The sequence below is a fragment of the Mesoplodon bidens genome, assembly GCF_964165515.1.
Source record: "Mesoplodon bidens genome assembly, chromosome: 4".
NCBI lineage: Eukaryota > Metazoa > Chordata > Mammalia > Artiodactyla > Ziphiidae > Mesoplodon > Mesoplodon bidens.
In genome coordinates this window covers 163,159,813-163,182,915 of record NC_138160.1, presented here as the reverse complement: position 1 = coordinate 163,182,915, position 23,103 = coordinate 163,159,813, and the positions used below count along the sequence as shown (strand labels likewise).

Sequence of the window (23,103 nt, the reverse complement as noted above, 5' to 3'; positions counted from 1 at the left end):
CTGGTCCTACCTCTGCTGTGCCCCTCATCACTCTGTAGTATAACCATTTACCTACTGTGACTAGCTCTTCTAGAGCAGGACAAGGTCTAATTCATCTGTCTGGTCCCAGGCCTTTGCCTGGTAAGGCACATAGTAGGTGTGCACTTGACCTTTGCTACATAGAAAAGGGCATACGTGCATGAATGCACGACCAAGTGGGTGAATGAGCAGACTGTTGTTGGCACCAAAGTATAGGAGGGTTTCTGAGAGACAGCTAATGGCATTAATTGCATTGTTGGTGGTAGCCGAGGTTTTTATTAGCACTCATGATTGCCTACGCGATAATGAGAAGTAAATATGCCTAATTGAGTATGTATGGGGAATGAGGTTAATGCTTGGAGGGCTGCACGGTATGCTGGGTTAAACACTGATGTACAGGACCCCTAATCAGTCCTTTACTGTTTGTAATTGCTGAGTGCATCCCCCTCATTAAAATCTGATGGTGGGAGTGAGATTTTCAAGTGCTTCTGGGAGTTTTTGGAGAGATAGAAGGAAGGAGTATCATGCAGTGGCAGAGTTTCTTCTGGAGGAGATGATGGCAGAAATGGGGGTATGTGTTGGGAGGTGAGTAAATGAGAAACACAGTAGGAAGCATTCTCTCTGGTAGTTTTACCAGCTATCGGGCTACTGGTTTTCTTTTGGCTGGAAGGTGCTCTCATTGGACAGAGGGTACCACCTCCGCAGACGGAGCCAGTGATACAGATGCGGTATGTGTGTGACCATCGAGGCCCAAGCACTCAGAGTTGTGGGCTCAGGCCAATCCTCTATGTGTCCACTGACTGAAATTACTCTCAAGAGTTCTAGACACAATAGAATTGAGCAACAAATTAAATCCACCATCCAGCGTTCGTTCATTCAGCAAATATTTATCGACCTCCTACAATGTTCTAGGCGCTGTTCTGAGAGCATGGGGTACGTGAGAGTTCAAAATGGCAATGATCCTTGTCCTTACAGAGCTTTCGTTTTGGCAGAAGAAACAGAAAATAAACAGAAGAAGTAAGCAGATTATGTAGTATATTAGAAAATTATCAGTGATATGGGAAAAGGGGAAGCACAGCATGGGGCTGAGGTGTGCTGGGGTGCCTTTGTGGGTGGCGGGCAGGGATAGTGGTAAAGGTCTTCAGGAAGAAGACCTTGTCGAGAAAATGAGATTTGAGCTAAGACTTGAAGGAGGTGGGGTGAGCGTTTCAAGTAGAGAGAGCTGATCGAACAACAACTCCATTGCGTGATCATATTTAGCTCGCTTGAGGGATGGCAAGGACGCAGGTGTGCATATAGCAGAATTTGTGAGGAAGTGGGGAGAAGGCCAGCAGGGTGTGGGCAGTGGTCCCCCTGAAGGGTTCAGGCTCTTATTCAACACGGTGGGAGCTATTGGAAAATTTTAAGCAGATGAGTGGCGTGACCCGTTTTATGTCTTAAAAGGGTCACTCTGGCTGCTTTGCTGAGAATAGACCTTAGTGGAACGGGGGTAGAAGCAGGGAGACTTGTAAGAGCTGATGGCAGTAGTCCAGGCGACAAAGGACAGTGCCCCAGACCAAGGCCGTAGTGGTAGAGGTGGTGAGAAGTGGCCTGAAGCTGGAGGTATTTTCAAGATAGAGCCAACAAGCCTTCCTGATAGATTGCACGTGCGGTGTGAAAGAATGGGATAAATGAGCCTCTCTGGGCCTGAGCAGCTGGCAGGATGGAGTTGCCATTTATTGGATGGAGAAAACTGCAGGAGGAGTGGGTTTAGGAAGGAGGACCAAGGGTTCATTGGGATGTGTCGCATCTTCCTTGCCTGTTACACACCTGAGAGAAGATGTCCCTGGTCAGTTTGATACAGGAATCTGGTGTTTGGAAAAGAGATCTGGGCTGAAGATGTGTATTTGGGAGTTGTTGGCATAGAGAGAGTATTTAAAGACAGGAAGCTGGATGAGATCACCAAAGGAATAAGTCAAGACAGAGAGAAGACAATCAAAGAATGAGCCATGGGGTCCTCAGACAGGAGGAGGGTAGAGAGAAGAGGAAAACCAGTCATGATTCTGGGGAGTGATCGGAAAGGTGGGAGGAAAGCAAGAGCGTCTTGGCAGCCATGTGAAGGAGGCACACCGAGGAGAGAGGTGTCAACCCCGTGAAATGCTTCTGACAGATCAAGTACAAAGAGGACTGAGGATTGACCGATAGATCTAGCAAAGCCCTGTGACGCTGGTGCCCCTGACTTGGAGGGCAGCTTTGGACAAGGACTGGGGGCAAAAGCCTGACTAGAGTGAGTCTAAAAAAAAACAGAGGGGAGGCATTGGAAACAGCAAATATGGACAACTCTTTCCAAAATAGAGCCCGCTTTCATTATTTCATTTATCCGTATTCAATTTTCCCACTGCCGTGTACATCCAGCATGATTAGATGGTTTTAATCCGTGAACAAATTGTGTGTTGTGCTGTTTTCCCTTCGTACTATGTCATGAATATTGGAGAGATGCTACCTAGTCTTCATATTTGTCATTTTTAATGTATCAAATAGATGTGTTGATACATTTTAACACATAAAGTGAGTGTACCATAATACCCCCCTATTGCTGACCTTTTGGGTTCTTTCCATTTGTTTGTTATAAATAAATAACACTAGGGGAAGAATCTTTGTGCATATTGCTTTTTTCTTCTATGATACTTTCCTGGAGTTGTATTTCCAAATGTAGGATCGCTAAGTGAAAGATTATGAACACTTGTGAGACTTCTGGTACCTCTTCCTAGTTTGATAAGTATTTCTAAAAGATCGTGTCAATCTGTATTTGCCACAGCAATAAGGGTACTATTTTTCTCATACCTTCATCGATCAGTATGGGACTAGTTACTTTTCGATAAATTCATCACAGGTTTAAACTGTTACTTCATCGTTTTCCATTTGCATTCATTTCCATACTAACAAGGATGGACGTTCTCCAGATGTTCAGTTGTTTTTAAGACCATTGTTTTTCAAGCCGTTAGAGAATTCAATAGTGTTAGTCTCGTGGGTGCGCACGTGGTGCACGTAGAAAGCAGGCGTGTGATGGGTAGAGGCGGTGGGGTGAGGGATGTGTGAAGTGCGGTGAACGTGTGAGCTGCATGGAGAGTGAGTGTAGAGTGTGTGTGTAGGTAGAGGTTTGGAGCCTGGGGGAGGCTGAAGAATGGGTCTCAATGATGGCTGCGCCCAATCGACTAAATGTTTACTGGAAGTAGCTGCATTTTGGGGAGAGGGGGCATGAGGGGGAAGGTGATAGAGGGGTGATGTTGTATGTAGCTGAGTTTGTGACATGCTGAATGATTAAACTATGTCCATGTTTAGCTTTAATAAAAACGAGAACTCAAAAATAGTTGGCCAAGGACATCTCTAAGAACCTGCCCAGGTGTAAAGTTATCTATTCTGGTGAGGTGGACTTAAGGAAGTGGAGCGTCAGCAGGAGAGGCTGGACTTGGGAGGACCCCTCAGAGTGTGACCAGTTCAGGATGTACATCAGTTAGCACAGCTCCTTACAGCCACCTAGGGAGCTGTCCCCAAAGGACAGTCTTTTCAAGAGTTGTTAGTACAACTGGTGTCCACATGGAAAAAAATACATCTCCACTTCTACCCCCGCCTCACACCATATGTAAAAATAAATTCAGAACGGACCACAGACCTGAACATAAAAGCTAAGACTATGGGCTTCCCTGGTGGCGCAGTGGTTGAGAGTCCGCCTGCCAATGCAGGGGACGTGGGTTCATGCCCCGGTCTGGGAAGATCCCACATGCAGCGGAGCGGCTGGGCCCGTGAGCCATGTTCGCTGAGCCTGCGCGTCCAGAGCCTGTGCTCCGCAATGGGAGAGGCCACAACAGTGAGAGGCCCGCGTACCGCAAAAAAAAAAAAAAAAAAAAAAAAATACTAAGACTAGAAAACTTCAAGAAGGAGACTAAGGAGAAAATCTGCAAGATTTTAGGGTAGGCAAAGGTTTTTTGGACAAGGCACAGAAAGCACTAAGCATACAAGAAAAAAGTAATAATTGGGCTTCATTGAATTAAAACTTCTGCTCTTCAAAAGACCATTAAGAAACTGAAAAAGCAAGCTACAGATAAGGAGAAAATATTTGCAATACATATATCTGAGAGCAGATCCATATCAAGAATATAAAAAGAACCCTTACACCTTAATAGTAAGAAACCCAACAACCCAATAAAAAGTATGAGCAAAAGATTTAAATAGACACTTCACTAAAGAAGACATACAAGTGGCCAATAAACACATAAAAATATGCTTTACATAATCAGTCATTAGGGAAATAGGAATTAAATCTACAGCGAGGTACCACTATACACCCACTGTAATGACTAAAATGAAAAAGATTGACAGTACCAATGGTTGGTGAGGACGTGCAGGAACTGGAACTCTAATTCACTACTAGTGAGGATGTAAATCAGAACAACCATTTTGGAAAACAGTTTTTTAGTTTCTCATAAAATTCAACATATAATTAACATACAAGCCAACAATTCCACCCCTAGATAGTTTTACCTAAGCGAAATGGAGACATTGCAAAGACTTGTGCATGCATGTTCATTACAGCCTTATTCATAATAATCTCAAACAACAACCCAAAAGTCTATCAAAAAGTGAATTATGCTGTATTCATGCAATAGACTATTATTCCACAATAACAAAAAATGGACGACTGATAGAACCTAAATGAGTCTCAAAAGCCTTATGCCAAGTGAAGGAGGTGAGATCCAAAGAGCACATACTGCTTGATTCCATTGTCATGAAGTTCTAAGACAGAACCGGAGGGAGAAAGTGGATGGAAGTGACTGACACAGGACTGCAGGGTAAAGGAACCATTTACACATTGATAACAAGTGGTAGTTTATGGTGTATGCGTTTGTCAAAACACATCCAAGTCTACACTTTAGATGATTGTGCTTCATTGTATTTAAATTACGCCTTAATAAAGGTGATTTAAACAATGTATTGATGCCTCCTTAATACTGTAGACCAATTAAATGGAAATCTCTGGGGTAATTTCCAACATGCAGCCAGGTTGAAACCAGTGTTCTGGTGTGGGGTTGTGGGTTGTGTTTGTCTGCCTGTGCATCCATCTATCAGTGTTGGTTTGTGCTACAGAAGAAAGCCTGGGTCACCAAAAATGGTAGCCAAGCCAGCCTTCAATTAAGGCTCTCACGTGCTTTTATACTCCAAGGAGTGTGGCCTCCAAAGGAGGGCGCCACTCTCAGATTAAACCCAGAGCGCCACGGGGAGGATCCATCCAGGGGTGCCCCAGGGCATTTGTCAGGGACCCAGCGTTTCACCTAGCCCTCTGGCAGGTGATTCTACCTGGAGCTCAGCATCGCACCTGCCAGCCTTGCCTGCCACCTTCAGTGACTGCTCAGCCCACCGCTGTTGTTGCCTCTTAGCAGGTCTAACCTTCAGTGATATGTTGAAATTATTTGGGGAGCTTTGCGGGTCACCATTGCCTCCTTCCCACCCCCAGAAATTCTGATTTAATTGGTCCAGGGGTGGGGTCTGAGCATCGGGATTTAAAAAATTTCCCCCGGTGATTCTACTATGCAAACAGGGGTTCTTGGACATTGGCTGCACAGCAGTTACCTGGCGAAGCTTAAAACTGCCAATGCCTGGGCCCTACTCTTGGAAACTCTGATGTTAAGTGTTCTGGGGGGGCAGAATACAGGCTTTTGTTTTTATTTTTGTTTTTTGAAGCTCCATAGCTAATTATAATTTGCTGACTGGACCCAGTGTACTGGATGAAGTACCACCCCCCCTCCCCCTTTTTTTTAAAGCAATTTTGCTGAGAGTCTGGGGGAAAAGGCACTCTCATAAGGCTGTCTGTGAGAATAAAAATTGGAACAACCTTTAGGAAGATAATTTGGTAGTGTCTGTTAAAATTTAAGATGTGTATACCCACTGACCCAGTAATTCCTCTTTTAAGGAATTCCTCTTTTTACACTACAGAATTAACAATAGCACATGTTCACAGAAGTATGTTTTTAAGGGCCTCCCCGGTGGCGCAGTGGTTGAGAGTCCGCCTGCCGATGCAGGGGATACGGGTTCGTGCCCCGGTCCGGGAGGATCCCATATGCCGCGGAGTGGCTGGGCCCGTGAGCCATGGCCACTGAGCCTGCGCATCCGGAGCCTGTGCTCCGCAACGGGAGAGGCCACAGCAGTGAGAGGCCCGCATACCGCAAAAAAAAAAAAAAAAAAAAAAAAAAGAAGTATGTTTTTAAGAATCCTCACTACAGCATTGGTTGTGGTAGCAAAAGAACTGAAAACAGTCTGGATGTTTCCGGGTGGTGGTCTGGGAGACCACTAAAGCCCTATCATAAATAAATCTTAGTGCCATACCATGGAATACTACGCAACCATTTAAATGATTGAGGTAAGTAAAAAATAAAAATGAATAAATAAAAACAGTGGTACAAATGAAAAGAAAAAAAGGATAAATTAAAAATTGAGGTAGGGCTTCCCTGGTGGCGCAGTGGTTGAGAGTCCGCCTGCTGATGCAGGGGACGCGGGTTCGTGCCCCGGTCCGGGAAGATCCCACATGCAGTGGAGTGGCTCGGCCCGTGAGCCATGGCCACTGAGCCTGCGTGTCTGGAGCCTGTGCTCCACAACGGGAGAGGCCACAACAGTGAGAGGCCCGCGTACTGCAAAAAAAAAAAAAAAAAAAAAATTGAGGTAAATCTTTATGTACCTACAAGGGAAAACATGATATATCATTTGGAGATGAAAGCAAATTGCAGACCAATATACATAACATGGGCCACTTTACATTAAAAATAAATTTGTGTGTGTAGATATGTATGTATCAACAGGTTTGTATATAATCGTAGGGCAATATCTGTTAGTGTGTGAGACTCCTAACAGCAGTTGCCTCTAGGATGTAGGATTGGAGAGATTTAAGCTCTCATTTCTTACTTTACGAATTTGCAATGGTGGAATTGTGAGATTTTTCTTTTTTTGTATTTTTCAATATTTTTCCCCAAAATGTAAATTTTTAAAAAAATGACAAACTTTAAAAAACATCTGCACCCTGGCCATGTTTCTTTTCTTTTCTGTGGCCCGTGGCAGCCAGAAGTGCGGGACCCCTGAGGGGAACCCAGGAGTCCCTAACCCTGAGGGAATCCACATCTGCTGATGGGAAATCGGACCCCACCGTCTTTCAGCCCAGCTTTGTAAATTCTTTCCTCCCCCTTTTTTTCTTCTCTTGCAAGTGTTCCTCCCTCTTACTTGGTTGAAGAGTTGCAAAGCTTTCTTTGTGGGAAGCAATTTTGTGGCCCCTGCCAGCCATCTTCACACCTTGTTTTCTTTCCCAGAAAAAGGGAGGAGGAGAGCTTGAAGAACTGAATAGTTTTGGCTTTACTCTCACCATAATTTGTTTACTTTACCTGGGTGTAAGTACACTACAGCTTCCTGGGAAGCAGTGAGGCAGGGCCCATTATCCTCTTTTATAATGAGAAACGTAGACTCAGAGAGGTCAAGCAGCCTGCCCATTGTAACACAGCGATTATCGGCAGGCATGAGAACGTGGCTCTGCTACCTCTCTGATTATTCTTCCCGTCTCTTCTTTCTTTCATTGGAAATACTTATTGGGGCCTATTCAGGAGGATGGAGAGCTAAAGGGACTGCAAAAGGAGGTACAAACTCAAAGCCCTCAGGAGCCACACACATGACGTAAATGAATGAAGCAGATACATTGTGGACCCACAGTGGCCAGGTCTTCTGAATGATCGAGAAAAACCAGACATCAGGATTTGAATGTATAAATCTTCTTGTTTTTACATACCAGTAATCAGTTCAAAATTATTAAAGTTCTTTGGGCTAAGCAAAACCTATCTACAGGCTGGATTCACCATATGGCTGTGATTATACAATTTCTGGTGTGTTCGTCGCCCTTTACCCCACCCACCAGCTGGGAAATGACTGAGGAGTTGACAGCCAATGGACATTGATTCTTGGACATGGTTTTGACCTCTTTGACATCTGCTCAGCTGCCAGCTACCCTTTTTAAAAAATTTTTTTGTCTTCTGACTTTTTTCCAAGTTATCACTATACATATTTATTGTACACATAATTTTAAAAAATAAAAAAGAATGAAGAAAAGGCATCCTACCATCAAGACATATCTGCTGTTGATAATTTGCTAAGTCTCCTCCTAATCTTTTTGTGAATGTACATACGTATTTTGATAAATACAAAATTATTTATGCAAATTTGCACCCAGTACTTCTACTCACTTTTATATCATAAGCACCTTTATGTTTTTTTAAAAATTTTTTTCGAAGACATTATTTTTAATGGCTGTTTTAGTGTATTATGTAAATATAGCATACTTATTTGAGCAGTTATTTCCTGTGTGACCTTGAGCAAGTCACTTAACCTCTTTATGTCTCAGTTTTCTCTTTTGTTTAATGAGGGTAATAAAAGAATCTTCCCTATAGGGTTAATGTAAGGATTGGAGGAGTAAATAGATATAAAGTAATTAGAATAGTGCTTGGCATAGAATAAATATTAAATAAGTGCTTGATGATTATTATGGTTTTGTACAAATGCATTTTTGCCTGAATTTATTGCTTTTTATAATAAATTACTACAGGAGAAATTATTGGACAAAGGGTATTAACGTTTTAAGGCTCTTGATTTTCGTGGTCAGATAACCTTCTAGTAAGGCTGTTCTAATTTACATTTCCAACACAGTATTTCCTCACATCCTCTGAAATATCAGTTATTTTACTCTCCTTTATTCTTTGCCAAAATGAATGACCTTAAGCATCTATAATGTTGTTGAGCCTCTCTGTCTAGATTAGAATTCATATCTGGTCCTTCCTCTGGCTGTTCCCAGACAGACTGACTTCAGGTTTGTAAACTGATCCTGGTTTGTGTGTGTGTGTGTGTTTGTTTGCTTAATCCAAAGGATGAGTCTCTGTTGTTTAATAGGTAAGTTTAACACATTCACATTTATTGTGATTTTCTACTTACTATGCTTTTTGTTTTCTGGTAGTAGATTCTACAGGCCACCAACTCAACAGACATTTGTGAGGTGCTAACCTAGGGTCTCTGGGGTCTTTTCCAGAAACCACTCAGATTGAGGATCCCCGGGTACAATGGCGGCGGGAGCAGGAGCACATGCTGAAGGATTACCTGGTGGTGGCCCAGGAGGCCCTGAGTGCACAAAAGGAGATCTACCAGGTGAAGCAGCAGCGCTTGGAGCTTGCGCAGCAGGAGTATCAGCAGCTGCATGCCGTCTGGGAGCACAAGCTGGGCTCCCAGGTCAGCTGTGAGTACCTCCTCCGCCCCAGGACACCCACAAACACAACTACAGGGAGGAGGGAATGGCCACACTGAGTCTTGCCTCTATTACCTCTCAGTGTTTCTCAGATCTACCTATTTTCTTTCATCTCCACTCCTTGTCCAAACCACCACCCTCTCTACTGTTTTCCGGCTCCTACTTGTGCTTTGCAATGATTCATCTACCATTTTCATTCCATTTCCGTTCATTCATTTGTCATCTCAAAATGCCAGACTTATTACCTGTCTTCTTATTGAAAGCCCTTCAGTGGCTGGGGGCAATGGGGAGTTCTTGGTTAATGGATAGTTTCAGTTTGGAAAGATGAAAAAGTTCTGGAGATGGATGGTGGTTGGTGATGGCTGCACAATAGTATGAATGTCTTTAATGCCCTTGAGCTGTATATTTTAAAATGGTTAAAGTGGTAAGTTTTATGTTATGTGTATTTTGTCCCATTGCTCTTTCCATAGCCCACACAGTCACACGTGATCAGACCCCTGCTGGCCACTCGCACCTCATCGCAGGCTCTCATTCACTTGGCTCCAGATGCGCTGAATACGTACATCGTGTTCCCCTCGCCTGGCCCGCACCATTCCACTTTGGGGCTTTTGTAATTGCTGCTCCCCTGCCTAGGAAGCTTTTCTGTTGGTCTGTTTGCACAGCTGGCTCCTTCTCACCCTTCCAGTCTCTTCCTTCAGGTCATGTCCTCTGAGAGGTTTGCTTCTGACATCCCCATCCACAGACTCCCTTCCCCAGCATTAGCCTCTGTAATGGCTCTCTGTTTATTTTGTTCATAACACATATCACAGTACATCTGCTTATACGCTGCTATCAGTATTTCCGAGTGGAGGAGATTTCCTGTCTCCCTGGTTTCTGCAGGATGAGAAGAGGCATGCCAGGGTCCCCAGTCCTCATTCCCAACATAGGGAAATGCCAAATCAGTAGCTTTCAAGGAGCCCGTTGACCTTTTCTGATGTGTTGAGGTTTTTTTTTTTTGATAATTTACCACTTTTTTTTTTTTTGCGGTACGCGGGCCTCTCACTGTTGTGGCCTCTCCTGTTGCGGAGCACAGGCTCCGGACGCGCAGGCTCAGTGACCATGGCTCACAGACCTAGCCGCTCCGCAGCATGTGGGATCTTCCCGGACCGAGGCACAAACCCGTGTCCCCTGCATCAGCAGGCGGACTCTCAACCACTGCACCACCAGGGAAGCCCACCACTTTTTTTTTTTTTAACTTTTTAAAAATTTAAAAAATTTTTAGTAATCTTTATTTTATCTTATTTTTTATTTTTTTGGCTGCATCAGCACGTGGGATCTTTGTTGAGGCATGCGGAATCTTTCATCGTGGTGCACGGGCTTCTCTCTAGCAGTGGTGTGCGGGTTTTCTCTCTCTAGTTGTGGCGTGCGGGCTCCAAAACGCAAGGGCTCTGTAGTTTGCGGCACGCGGGCTCTCTAGTTGAGGCGTGTGAGCTCAGTAGTTGTGGCGCACAGGCTTAGTTGCCCTGTGGCATGTGGGATCTTTGTTCCCTGACCAGGGATTGAACCCACGTTGCCTGCATTGTTTGGCGGGTTCTTTACCACTGGACCACCAGGGAAGTCCCTACCACTCTTTTTAATAACTAATACTTTCCTATGTTTAATGAGTGCTTACTACATGCTAGCCTGCAGTCTGAGTATGTTATTTCAGTTAATTCTCATAACAGTTCTAAGGGCAAGCACAGTTAATATCCTCCTGTAACAGATAAAGAATCTGCGGCTTAGAGAAGACCAATAACATGCCCAGGGTCTTACAGCTGGCGAGAGGTGATAAGTTGCAAACATACAAGTTCCGTCTGTCCCAACAACACCTGCATTGTGGGCCAAAGGGCCAGCATTAGGCCATAGTGTCAGGGTGTCTATGGCTTAGCTGGGTCCTTGAACACTCACCCTGTCTTTGAGAAGTTTGGTCTGGGAGGAAGACTGTGAGTGGTTTATTCACTGTCCCAGCCCTGCCCTTTTCCTTGGCAATTCAAGGAAAAAAACACTCTCAGATTATAGAAAAGAACTGGATTACACTCATTAGCTGTTTCTAGGTCAAATAATGTCCTAGAGATCATCATGAGGGCTTTAGCACTTAATCTATCTTAGTCAGCTGGGGGCTGCCATAACAAAATACCACAGAATGGGTGGCTTCAACACAGACATTTATTTTCCCACAGCTCTGGAGGCTGGAAGTCTGAGGTCAGGATGTCAGTATGGATGGGTTCTGGTGAGACCCCTCTTCCTGACTTCTCACTGTGTCTTCACGGGGCACAGAGAGAGAAAGAGAAACAGCAAGCTGCGTGGTGTCTCTTCTTATAAGGTCACTAATCCCATCATGAGGGCCCCACCCTCATGATCTCATCTAACTCTAATTACCTCCCAAAGGCCCCTTCTCCAAATACCATCACATTAGGCGTTAGGGCTTCGACATATGAATTTGGGGGGAACACAATTCAGTGTATAGCATTATTCTTACCAGAGCCTTGAAGGGAGATATTAATATCGCTCATGAAACTCAGATTCAAAGAGGTAGAGGATGTTTTTCTTTCTAAAGTCCTGCAGTCTGAAAAAGTGACAAGTGTAAAGAAAAACAAACCTTCCTGTTTTGGAGGTCAGGATGTATACATGGGCCCAAGGTATCACCCCACAAATAACTTACTAATTTTGAGGGGTAAAATGTATTTTTACACAGGAGAGCTGCAGCCACCACCTTACACAGGTGTTAAATTAGCATCACCAATAATGAGACAAACTGACATTATGTGCTTTCTGGTGTGATGCAATAAAAGCATCATAGAGGACTCTTGACAAAAATGTTTACTCTGAATCAAATCATGGAGAAACGGCTAGACAAATCCATAATGTGCAATATCCTATAAGATAATTGGTCTAGACACTACCCCCCCCAAAAAAAATTCTGTGAAAAAACAAAAAGAGGGGAAACTGTTCTAGACTTAAAAAAAAAAAAAAAAAAGCCTAAGGCGGCATAAACCCAGTGAAGTGTTTGCACCTTGACTAGACCCTGGGTGGAGGGGAAAGCCACCATAAAAGATATTCTCAGGCAATTGGAGAATTTTCTTAGTTAACATAATGATGTTGTAGCTATGTAGGAGAATGTCCTGTTATTTATTTATTTATTTAATTTATTTATTTTCTGTATTTTTCTCTTGGCCACGTCGGGTGTTCATTGCGGTGCGTGGGCTTCTCTCTAGTTGGGGCACGTGGGTTTTTTCTCTCTCTAGTGGTGCGTGAGCTTCAGGATGTGTGGGCTCTGTAGTTTGTGGCATGCGGGCTCTCTAGTTGAGGCCCGTGAGCTCAGTAGTTGTGGCATGCAGGCTTAGCTGCCCCACAGCATGTGGGATCTTAGCTACCCAACCAGGGATCAAACCCACGTCCCCTGCATTGGAAGGCGGATCCTTTACCACTGGACCATCAGGGAAGTCCCGAGAGTGTCCTTTAAGTGTCCTAAGAGTGTTTTTAAGACACGTGTGTGGCATCATGTCTGCAACTTAATTCCATAAAAGTCCAGGGGAAAAAAATGAAAAAATTATGGTGTCAGTCTTAAATGAGTAGATCAATGATACATTGATGGTTTTGAATATGGGATAGGTTTTCGTCTTTGCCACCATTTTCCAGTAATCATTCTTTGAGGGCTTGCTATGAACCAGGCATCCCACTGAGAGAAAGAACTGGAGTGGAGGGAGGGATAGACAGAACATATGTGGGGAAATGTTAAACGTTGGTGGATCTAGGTGAAGGATCCATCAGTATTCATGACCTTATGCTTTCAAATGTCCTGTAGATAGAAAGTTTCCAAAGTATAAAGGTAAGGTGGGGAAAAAAGAGTCAAGTGGCAGGAATGAAGCATTCCTAGTGGGGGCTGTCCTGGGTGTTGTGGGATGTTTAACAGCATTCCTGGTCTCTATACCCACTAGATGCCTCTAACATTCTCCACCCAGAGTTGTGATCACCAAAAACGTCTCCAGACACTGCCCTAGGGGGGCAAAATTGCCCCCAGCCGAGACCCACTAGTCTAAATAAACCACTTAGCACAATTCCCTTAGAACATATTAATGGCTCAATAAATATTCTCTTGACAGGAAATACATTTTGAGAATGTCGACTCTGGAGCTGGACTGCTAGGGTTCAAATCCAGGATATGTAACTTCCTAGCCATGTAACTTTGCACAAGTGATGCAGCTTCTCTCTGCCTCAAATTCTTCATCTATAAAATTGACATAATAATAGTATCACATTAAGGTGTTATGGGGCTTAATTTAGTTAAATACAAAGTATTTGGAATAGTACTTGTCACATTCTTAAGCTCGCAATAAATAATAACAATACTTATTTGATATTATTAATTCATTGGCATTTGAAATGACAAAGATTTTTAACTGATCCCTGGAACCAATAAGAATAAATACATGATTCGTGGTAGGAATTGATACAGTCCTATCATATGACTTCTAACGCTACTAAGTGCTCCATCAGGTTCTAAAACACCATCATTTTGGTTTTTCTTTTTCTTTTTTTTTTTTGGCCTCGCCATGCGACATGTGGGATCTTAGTTCCCCGACCAGGGATCGAACCTGTGCCTCCTACTTTGGAAGCTTGGAGTCTTAACCACTGGACCACCAGGGAAGTCCCAAGACACCATCATTTTGAATGTTAAAGAAGGAGTCAGATCACTAGTTCTAAGATGCAAACCAGTGAGGGATGGCCCAATCCAAGCTTCCCAGTGAAATAGGCATGACCCAAGGCTCCTCATGACTTTCTTTGGATTTTATAAGCCAGGTTTGCCTTCCAAGTTAAGCTCTCCAGCATGTTGATAGACCGGTGAGGTAACATGCCTCCCTCTAACTCAAATGATCTGCTGGGGCTTGTGAGAGTCTTGCCACCTTGCCTTGGCTGCTGTAGGGCTTTGGCTACAGGTGGGGCCCTGCCCTGGGGATGGAGGCTTTGTTGTCATCTCTGGCGCAATCTCTAGCTCCATGGGGAAGGAGAAGAGAACTCACATTTAATGTACACCTATTAAATTTCTGCAGGGCAATATGCTGGCACTCTACTTATGTTTAAAGTAACCTCACGCCCCCCCACACACACAATCTTACAAGGTATTGTTGTTCCCATTTTACAAATAAAACTGAGTCCCAGAGAGGGAAAGTATCTTCCCCAAGGTCACACTGGTAAAAAGTGGCAGAAATAGCTTTTATACCCAGGAGTGTCTGACCTGAAAACCAATTCTCTTAATTTAATCCAAGACAGCCAGTCAAATTCTAAGGTTTGGGGGCTATACTGGGGTCCCTCCATCCTCTGAAGATGAGAACTTGGGAGAGCTGGGTTCTTTGGGACCTCACCATGCTCCTTCCTCCTCCGGGCCTTGGTTTCCCATTTGAAAAATCAATCACTGGGAGCCTTGCAGCTAAAAATGCGAGTTGAACCACCTACGTGCTTTCACTCATTCCTGAAACTAAGAAAATATCAGATAAGAGATTTTTATGGCATACATGTACAAGGACAGGGAGACTTGTAGAAAAAAGAACAGCAGTAAAATATGGAGGCTGGAAAGCAGAAGGTCAGGTGGCAGCCTGTCTGATAGACTGGAGAAAAGAGAAAATGGGCTGATAGTGAGGGAAAAAACAGGCCTCTAGTCTACCTGGAGCACGTGCAAAAGCCTCGGGAGTTGGAGGGAGTGGCTGTCTCAGCATGGAAGTGAAGTGAGGAGTGCCTGAAAGAAGATTGGAGGAGAGTTGTTCCTGAGACACAGACCACCAGATCTCCTTCCCAGATCAGTGCAACCAGGCCACTGCCCATCCCCAACGTGGGGAAAAATTGGAGGTTTATTTTTTTGAGGTGCATCATACTGAAAACACGGTGATTAAGTGAACATGGACTTGAGGATTGAGACCCCAGCCTGCCTGTACCACTTGACTCCCAGAAGGGTGCCAGGCTATTACCCTCCAGGCTAGACAGTAGAAGAGTGTGGGGAATCGGAGTCTCTTCTCTTCAGAGAAAAGAGATGTGAAGAGAAAAGATGTAAAGACACTGACAGTGAGGATTCCTAGATGAAACAGTCCAGCCAAATCACGTACCAAATAACCCACAGTCAATCATGTAACCCATCATCAACAAGCTCCACTCCAGCCAGCTTTTTGGGCCCCCAGCCTTAAGTGTGAGCAGACAGCTGAGATTCCAGACATCCATGGAAAGCCTCTAACATGAACAATGGAGATTAAAACAAACACATGGTGATAGGGAGCCCTCGTAGGAAACGGAATATGCGTGGAGAAGAAAACATCGAGAGAAGCTACATAACCATGAAACTAAAACAGGATGCTACATTTTATTAAGAAAAAAAAAAAGGAGTCTTCAGAGAACACAAAAGAGCCTTAGGAAATTAAACTATGAGAGTAGAAATGAAAAATCCACAGGAAGCCTGGAAGGTAAAACAGAAAGTTTTCTAAAAAGCAGAACAAAAATAAAATGAGATGGAAAAAAAGAGCATCAGGCCAAGAACTCTATCTGAGTAATAAAAGCTCCAGAGAGAGCAGAAGAAACAGAGGGGAAGAAGCATCAGTGACATAATGCAGAAAAATTTCCCAGAACTGATAGAGGAGAGTTTTTAGATTGAAAGGGCTCAGTGAGCACCCAACACAATGGATAAAAGTTAACTCACACCAAAGACATATCATTGTGCAACTTCAAACACTGGGAACGATTCAAGATCCTAAAAGCTTTCAGAGAGGAAAACCAGGTCACACAAAAATGATCAGGACTCAGAATAGCTCCAGGCTTCTCAACAGTAACACTACAAAACCTAAAAGACAATGGAGCAATGCATTCACACTTTTAAGGAAAATCATTTCCGACCGAGAAGTCTATATCCAGCAAGACTACCTTTAATGAAGGGCCGGCTAGAATCACGATCTTTTTAGACATACAAGTTTTCCAAAAGTTTATTTCCTTCATGGATCCTTTCTCAGGAAGCTCCTGGAAGTGATATTCTGCCAAAATGAGGGAGTAGTCACAGAGGGGGAAACATGGTATTTAGGAAGGAGGAGAGAAGGAGGCAAGGAAGGGGTCTCAGGATGCCAGCTGTGCAGAGAGAGTGCACTGAAGCTGGCACATGCCTTGCAAGACAGAGCCCAAGAGAGGAGCTCTGTGAGAGGAGATTTAGATAACTGGCCAAGTGTGAAGTTGAATCAGTGTTAAATTTGTGGAAAGTAGGCATGCATAAAAATGATAATTATTAACTCTAGGAAAAACAACCCAAAAAATGTGCTGGAAAGAAAAAGTAGGCAAAGTTGGCTATATGCCTCGGCCCTGAATAGTGTTTACAGTGTAAAAGTAATGCAAACACTGAAGGTTGCTCTCGCCAGAGTTATCTGATGAGGAGCTGGGAGGGGTGTCCTGTGTGGGGTAGGGGCTGAGAAAGGGAGTGAAGCTAACACTCCATCCTCCAGAGAGAGAAGTGAATAAATCATGCCTAAGACTGAAAAAAATCAAGAAACAGCGAAACATGCATATTATCAGACTCACACGGGTGGACACTCAAGAAACTGGCTGAACCCGTTGAAACATTTCCTTTTTCATGAGTGAGATAAGCGGATTGGGGAATGCTCTTTTTTTATAGCAAATCTTGGGTGTATAAAATATATAGTATTTTATATATACTGTTAAACTGTTCATATATAACTTGAATAAAAACTAAAAATTAAACCTATAAAAAGGTGTCACCTTGAAGGCACACCTGTTTGAATATAAAATTATTTTGTTGTGGGTTAGTGAGGGGACATGGACACAGAAAGGAAGCTGATGACCTGTTTCTTGATTGGGGTGCCGGTCACTTGAGTGTGTTTCTTTTGTGAAAATTCATCAAGCTGCACACATGATTTGTGTACTTTTCCATTCTCGCATGTATTTTTCACTTCAACAAAAAGTTTATTTAAAAGACAACAGGCCACATCCCACTTCAGCTGCTTTGGGTATAAACAGTGCATTTCACAGTGATTCTCCAGAGGGTAATAATTCCAGCCCCTGGTGGCCCAGTTGGCAGAGTCTGTTCTTTTTTGGGTTCCCTTCCCTGGAAGGTTTCTAAGTGTGCCCATGGAACACACTCACGTTCCACAATCAGCCCTGGCAGCGCTGATCCCCATGGTGACCCTCTCCTTGTTAGGATCGGGACTTGCCATGCTTCACAGGCTGTCCCAGGCTGCTAAGAACTCCCCTCAACACTTCCCCCTAGTGTAGACCCCCCATCCAGCAGCACCGATGAGCAGGGTGGTTAGCAGGACAGGGTGCTCACGGAACGGGCACCCCCATTTTTAGGTGTATCCCCATCTTATTTCCTCACTGATGACTCTTCTTGTCTTTTTACCATGTTTGCACTACCGATCGGTGGGTAACGATTGTTAATTACCTTAAAATTTTTCCAAAAGTGCCTATCTGGGGAATTTGCTTAAGTCAGTGCCTCCAGCTGTGTATCCAGCTAGGTCCCTCCCCTGAAATCTCCAAGTCCGGCAAAGACCAGAGTGCAGAAAATGAAAGCTTCAGATTGGAAACAAAACATGTGTCTGGAGTCCCTGTTCCATGCTCACGACAAGGTCTGCGAGGTCCTCCCTGTTCAGGTGTTCCTGCCACGCATCTCTTCTGGTAAAGCCTAGCTTCCATCATCATCCTCATCCTCATCCTCACCACCATCATTGCAAACTCAGCAGAGATGTAATGCTACCCATGGTGCAGAATGACTTGTCAGTTACTATGCAGTAAATACTATACTATATACTATTTTGTTTCCCAAACTTCCCAGTGTTCCATTTTAACTTTAACTTTCCTTATGCATAATCAAAAGGTCCACTCGTGTATTTTAACCAAATCCAAAGAGCAGAGCAGCGTCCCCTTCATGACCGTCCCTTCTACCTCCAGACACTGAAAATTGCTAGCAATCTCCAAATAAGCCTCTCTAGCCTCAGAAAAATCCAGGTCCCAGCAGGTGATGTTAAGTGGAAAGGGGAGGTGATGAAATTGCTCAGACTATGGGATTAAGGACTTGGGAGAAACGCTTCTCTGGCCTGTCTCCCAAGAATGACTGTCCCTTTCCTGAACAGTGGGGCTGTGTTTACCTTAAAGACACAGTGACTCTTACACGGGGCCGATTTTCCTCTTCACATCAGCTCAGAGCCAGGTCTGTGGCCGCGGGTCAGGAAGTGGGACCTCATGGTATGCAGTGAGCCCTAATCTCATGCCACTGGCTTCCTCACTCTCATTGTCCCTTGTCTCATTTTCCTTACTTTAAATGGATCACTCTGTTGTGTCCATTTTTGTAAGCCTTAAAATCCTTTATCAAGACACAAAGAAATACTACTTTTAAAACGCAGTAAGATTACAGCTAAAGGCATAGCTCGTTGACACTTCACAGATTGTGGTTTTTACAAACTGAAGGTTTGTGGCAACCTGGCATTGTCAGATGATGGTTAGCATTCTTTAGCAATAAAGTATTATTTAATTAAGATATGTACTTTTTTTAGGCATAATGCTATTGCACACTTAATAGACTGCAGTATAGTGTAAACATAGATCTTTTAGGCACTGGGAAACAAAAAAATTCATGTGACTCGCTTTATTGCAATAATCACTTTATTGCGATAATCGCTTTATTACAGTGGTTTGGAACCAAACCCATAGTATCTCTGAGGTATGACTGTACATGATAGAACTGTAGATAAACGTTGGAAGGTCACTTGGAGAGAAGGTAATTGTATTAGGGTGATAGCGTTACAGGTAATTTATTTTCCTTTTCAAATGTACATTAATATTGTAAAGTACAATAAATATTTTTAGTAATTTCTTCTGATTAAAAATTGTATGTTTGGGCTTCCCTGGTGGCGCGGTGGTTGGGAGTCCGCCTGCTGATGCGGGGGGCGTGGGTTCATGCCCCGGTCTGGGAAGATCCCGCGTGCCGTGGAGCGGCTGGGCCCGTGAGCCATGGCTGCTGGGCCTGCGCGTCCGGAGCCTGTGCTCCGCAGTGGGAGAGGCCACAACGGTGAGAGGCCCGTGTGCCGCAAAAAAAAAAAAAAAAATAATAATAATAATAATAATAATAATAATTGTACGTGTCAGAAAATGTAGCAAAGACAGAAAAATACAAAGATGAAAATGAATGTTATTCATCATTCAAATCTCTCTAGATAGCAGTATTATCTTTTTGCTATATTTCTCTCTGGTCTTTTTCCATGTGTGTGTGTGTGTGTGTGTTTGTTAACTGTGTATATTTTGCAGATTTAACTTATTCCTTCTTTGTGGTTTTTTGTAAATTATTGTTTTTATATAACAGTAAGTTTTGGACATTTCCCAAGTGTTCAGTGTCCTTCAGCACCATCATTTTCAATCACTTAAGTTGTATAGTCCCCGTTTTGTATGTTTACCATATTTATTTAACAAATTCCCCTTTGTTGGACATTCAGGTTGCTCACTAATAGTCATTCCTTTCTGGGTTTACCTAGATGGCCAAATAAGCCAACTTGACCAAAATGTGTTTCTTCTATAGAAAACATTTTTTTTCTTTTTCCTTGCAGTGGTCTCTGGTTCGTCATCCAGCTCTAAGTATGACCCTGAGATCCTGAAGGCTGAAATTGCCACAGCAAAATCCCGGGTAGGTCCTCTTTGCTTATACTATTGATGGGGGTCACTGAGGCAACCTTAGGCTACTAGCCCACCCACAAGATCAGAGGAGATGCTTCAACCAGGCAGTGGCAGCCAGTGCTGACTAACAAGATTCTAAATAATGACAATAGTAGCAGTAGTAGTCATCGTTTCTGCAATAGTAATGGTAATAGCAGCCACCCTTTCTCAAGCACTCAGTCTATGCCAGGAGTAGCCCTAACTGCTTCAAGAGTTCTACCTCATGCCCTTGAGACAGCCCCATGAAGTAGCCACTGTCAATATCTGCATTTTGAAGATGAGCCGACAGAGGCTTGGGGAGGACTAAGTAACTTGCCCAAGGTCACAGGGACTCAAGGCTTACTTTAAAGTTTTTAGTGTAAGGAGCTATTTTGCTGGGACTTGCCTGGCAGCGCAGTGGTTACGACTTCACCTTCCAATGCAGGTGGCCGGGGTTTGATCCCTAGTCGGGGAGCTAAGATCCCACATGCCTAGCAGCCGAAAAACCGAAAACTTAAAACAGAAGCAATATTGTAACAAATTCAATGAAGACTTTAAAAATGGTCCACATCAAAAAGATCTTAAAAAAAAAAAAAAAAGATGCTGTCTTGCTAACCACTGCTTATTCTGCAGTACTGTATTTGGTTACTTCCTGATTACCTTAGGGGGAGAGAGATTTTTATTCCCCCTTTACTGATGTGGAAACGGAGGACCAGCAGTTAAATGACTTGCTCAAGATGAAGTCAGTGTTGTGAACACTGGCTTAGTGCACCTTCACATAGTTCTACAAAGTCAGATGCCTGCAAGAACACAGGAAAGGGGGGTGGGGGCTGGCAGTGAGGCAGTGGGGAGTAGGGGGGACTGTGTAGCCTAGGGGGTGGGCCCTGTCTAAAGGGGTAATGGAATTTCAGCCCTACGCTCTTATGGCCATGCTGGAATGGAAGTTCCGCATTGGCAGATCTTCAAGTAGTTTTAGAAAAGAACTGTCTGTCTAGGCCAAGTATATGAAACATCTCAATATTTAATCATTAGCAACTAAGTTTTAAAAATTTAATAGCACTTGGGCTTCCCTGGTGGCGCAGCGGTTGAGAGTCCGCCTGCCGATGCAGGGGACATGGGTTCGTGCCCCGGTACGGGAAGATCCCACATGCTGCGGAGCGGCTAGGCCCGTGAGCCATGGCCGCTGAGCCTGCGTGTCCGGAGCCTGTGCTCCGCAACGGGAGAGGCCAGAGCAGTGAGAGGCCCGCGTACCGCAAAAAGAAAAGAAAAAAATTTAATAGCACTGCAAGCCAAACAAAGCAATCCTGCAGGCTGAAGCTGGCTCCCGGGCCATGTCTTGCCTGTAAAGTTACTACGTTGCCTCTTACCTCCATGCACTAACATATCCAGTGCCTGCTTTAAGTAATGCACGACCCAGGAAATTGCTGTTCTCCTCATCGGTCAGCATAGGAAGGGAAGGCTCACAGAGGTGAGGTGGCATGAGAGAGGTTAGCCAGCTCCTATCCGCTTCCTGCTTCTCTGGAGCAAGGGCAGCTAGGAATGGCCTGCAGGACAGCTGGACTGGGATGCCAACCGAATGCTCAGCTGCTGAGACCCAGGCAACATCAGTGAGGGGGGCCCAAGGGATGCTGACCTGAGTCATTATGCAGGGGCAGTGGGGGACTCTGGATTGATACCAACCTCTGACGACCCAGCCCCGTGTGTGGTCTTCTGCCATCCAGGTTAACAAGCTGAAGAGAGAGATGGCTCACCTCCAACAGGAGCTACAGTTCAAAGAGCGTGGCTTTCAGACACTGAAGAAGTAAGTCCCCCCTGCAGTGCGGGGCGTGGGGATTGCCCCCAAGCTGTGCTTCCCTCCTGCCCTCTCTGTCCCCCTCCCCTTCAGTCTCTCTCCATCCTCCTCGAAATGGGGCTCTCTGGGCTCCCCTGGTGGTGCAGTGGTTGAGAGTCCGCCTGCCGATGCAGGGGACGAGGGTTCGTGCCCCGGTCTGGGAAGATCCCACATGCCGCGGAGCGGCTGGGCCCGTGAGCCATGGCCGCTGAGCCTGTGCATCCGGAGCCTGTGCTCCACAACGGGAGAGGCCACGGCAGTGAGAGGCCTGCGTGCCACGAAAAAAAAAAAATTGGGGCTCTCTAATCATTCGATTCCAGTTCTATTCCACTGGCATTTACTGTCACCCAACATTGAGGTTTGGAAAGAGAAAAGGGGAATCATTTCAGACCACCTGGTTCTCATCGTCCTCTGAATTCCTGAAGCCGTTAAAGTCTGTTCCATTCAGTTGAGTTTTGCCAGCCGGTCATAGAAACAAGCATCGTTGGGCATTTCTGTGCATCAGTCTCATCCCCTCCAGTAGATCCGGGAGAATCTGATACGCACACAAACAAAACCACCTCTTTCCATGGCCCCTAAAAGTGAGCAACGACTTCAGCTAGTGAGCTCACCCGGAAGGAACAAGGATCTCTTCCACAAGAAATGAATTATTAGAAGAGTGGGCACCATGCCGAGCATGCTGTGCTTTATGGGTGACTGCTAGGGTTTCCAGAACTTTGACCAAATGTAATTTTCACTTTTAGAAGCTGACTTGCAGCCAAGCAAGATATAGCTCTGTTGTTTCCTTAGAGAAGATGTGTTCATTATCACTCATGAATATACTAGCTAAGATTTGTTGAGCAGATACTCTGTGCCAGGGAGCACTTTCCGTGTTTCTGCACGGGTGACCTCATCACAACTCTATAAGCAGTGTTCTTTTAGCTGACTCCATTGTATAGATGGGGCACACAGTCAGTGCCCCTAAGAGTTAGCTTATTGTCATTGTTAACCACGGGGATCATCGAGACTTGTGCATTGAGTCACGTTCGGTACATCTGATGGGCTTACGGGATGGTCATTACAGAGGTGCCTGGTAGCCCTCGTGGAAGCTCCGAGGAGGACAGCCAGTAGGTTTCTCTGTTCTAAGGGACGTCCACTTGGATTCCCAGAGAGGCCACCTCTGTACAGACGGCAGCTTCTGTAGACACTTGCTGTTTCACTCTCCCTGACTGTACCTTTACCTCATTCCCTGGACCTCAGTCCACTCTTCACCACTCTGTGGCCACAGCCC

At 44.5% G+C, this 23,103-nt stretch overlaps 1 protein-coding gene across 4 annotated transcripts in view; it reads left to right on the top strand.

Annotated features, from left to right (window-relative positions):
• The window catches only part of WWC1 (WW and C2 domain containing 1), a 148,139-nt gene that overhangs the window by 72,260 nt on the left and 52,776 nt on the right, over positions 1-23,103 (top strand). For 3 of the 4 annotated variants that reach the window (XM_081231708.1, XM_081231709.1, XM_081231707.1), the window contains exons 3-5: positions 9,107-9,310; positions 19,918-19,994; positions 21,724-21,803. In XM_081231708.1, coding sequence (XP_081087834.1) covers positions 9,107-9,310; positions 19,918-19,994; positions 21,724-21,803 — 361 coding nt within the window. The remainder of the gene's footprint in view (positions 1-9,106; positions 9,311-19,917; positions 19,995-21,723; positions 21,804-23,103) is intronic. The other variant, XM_081231710.1, reaches the window with a different exon arrangement.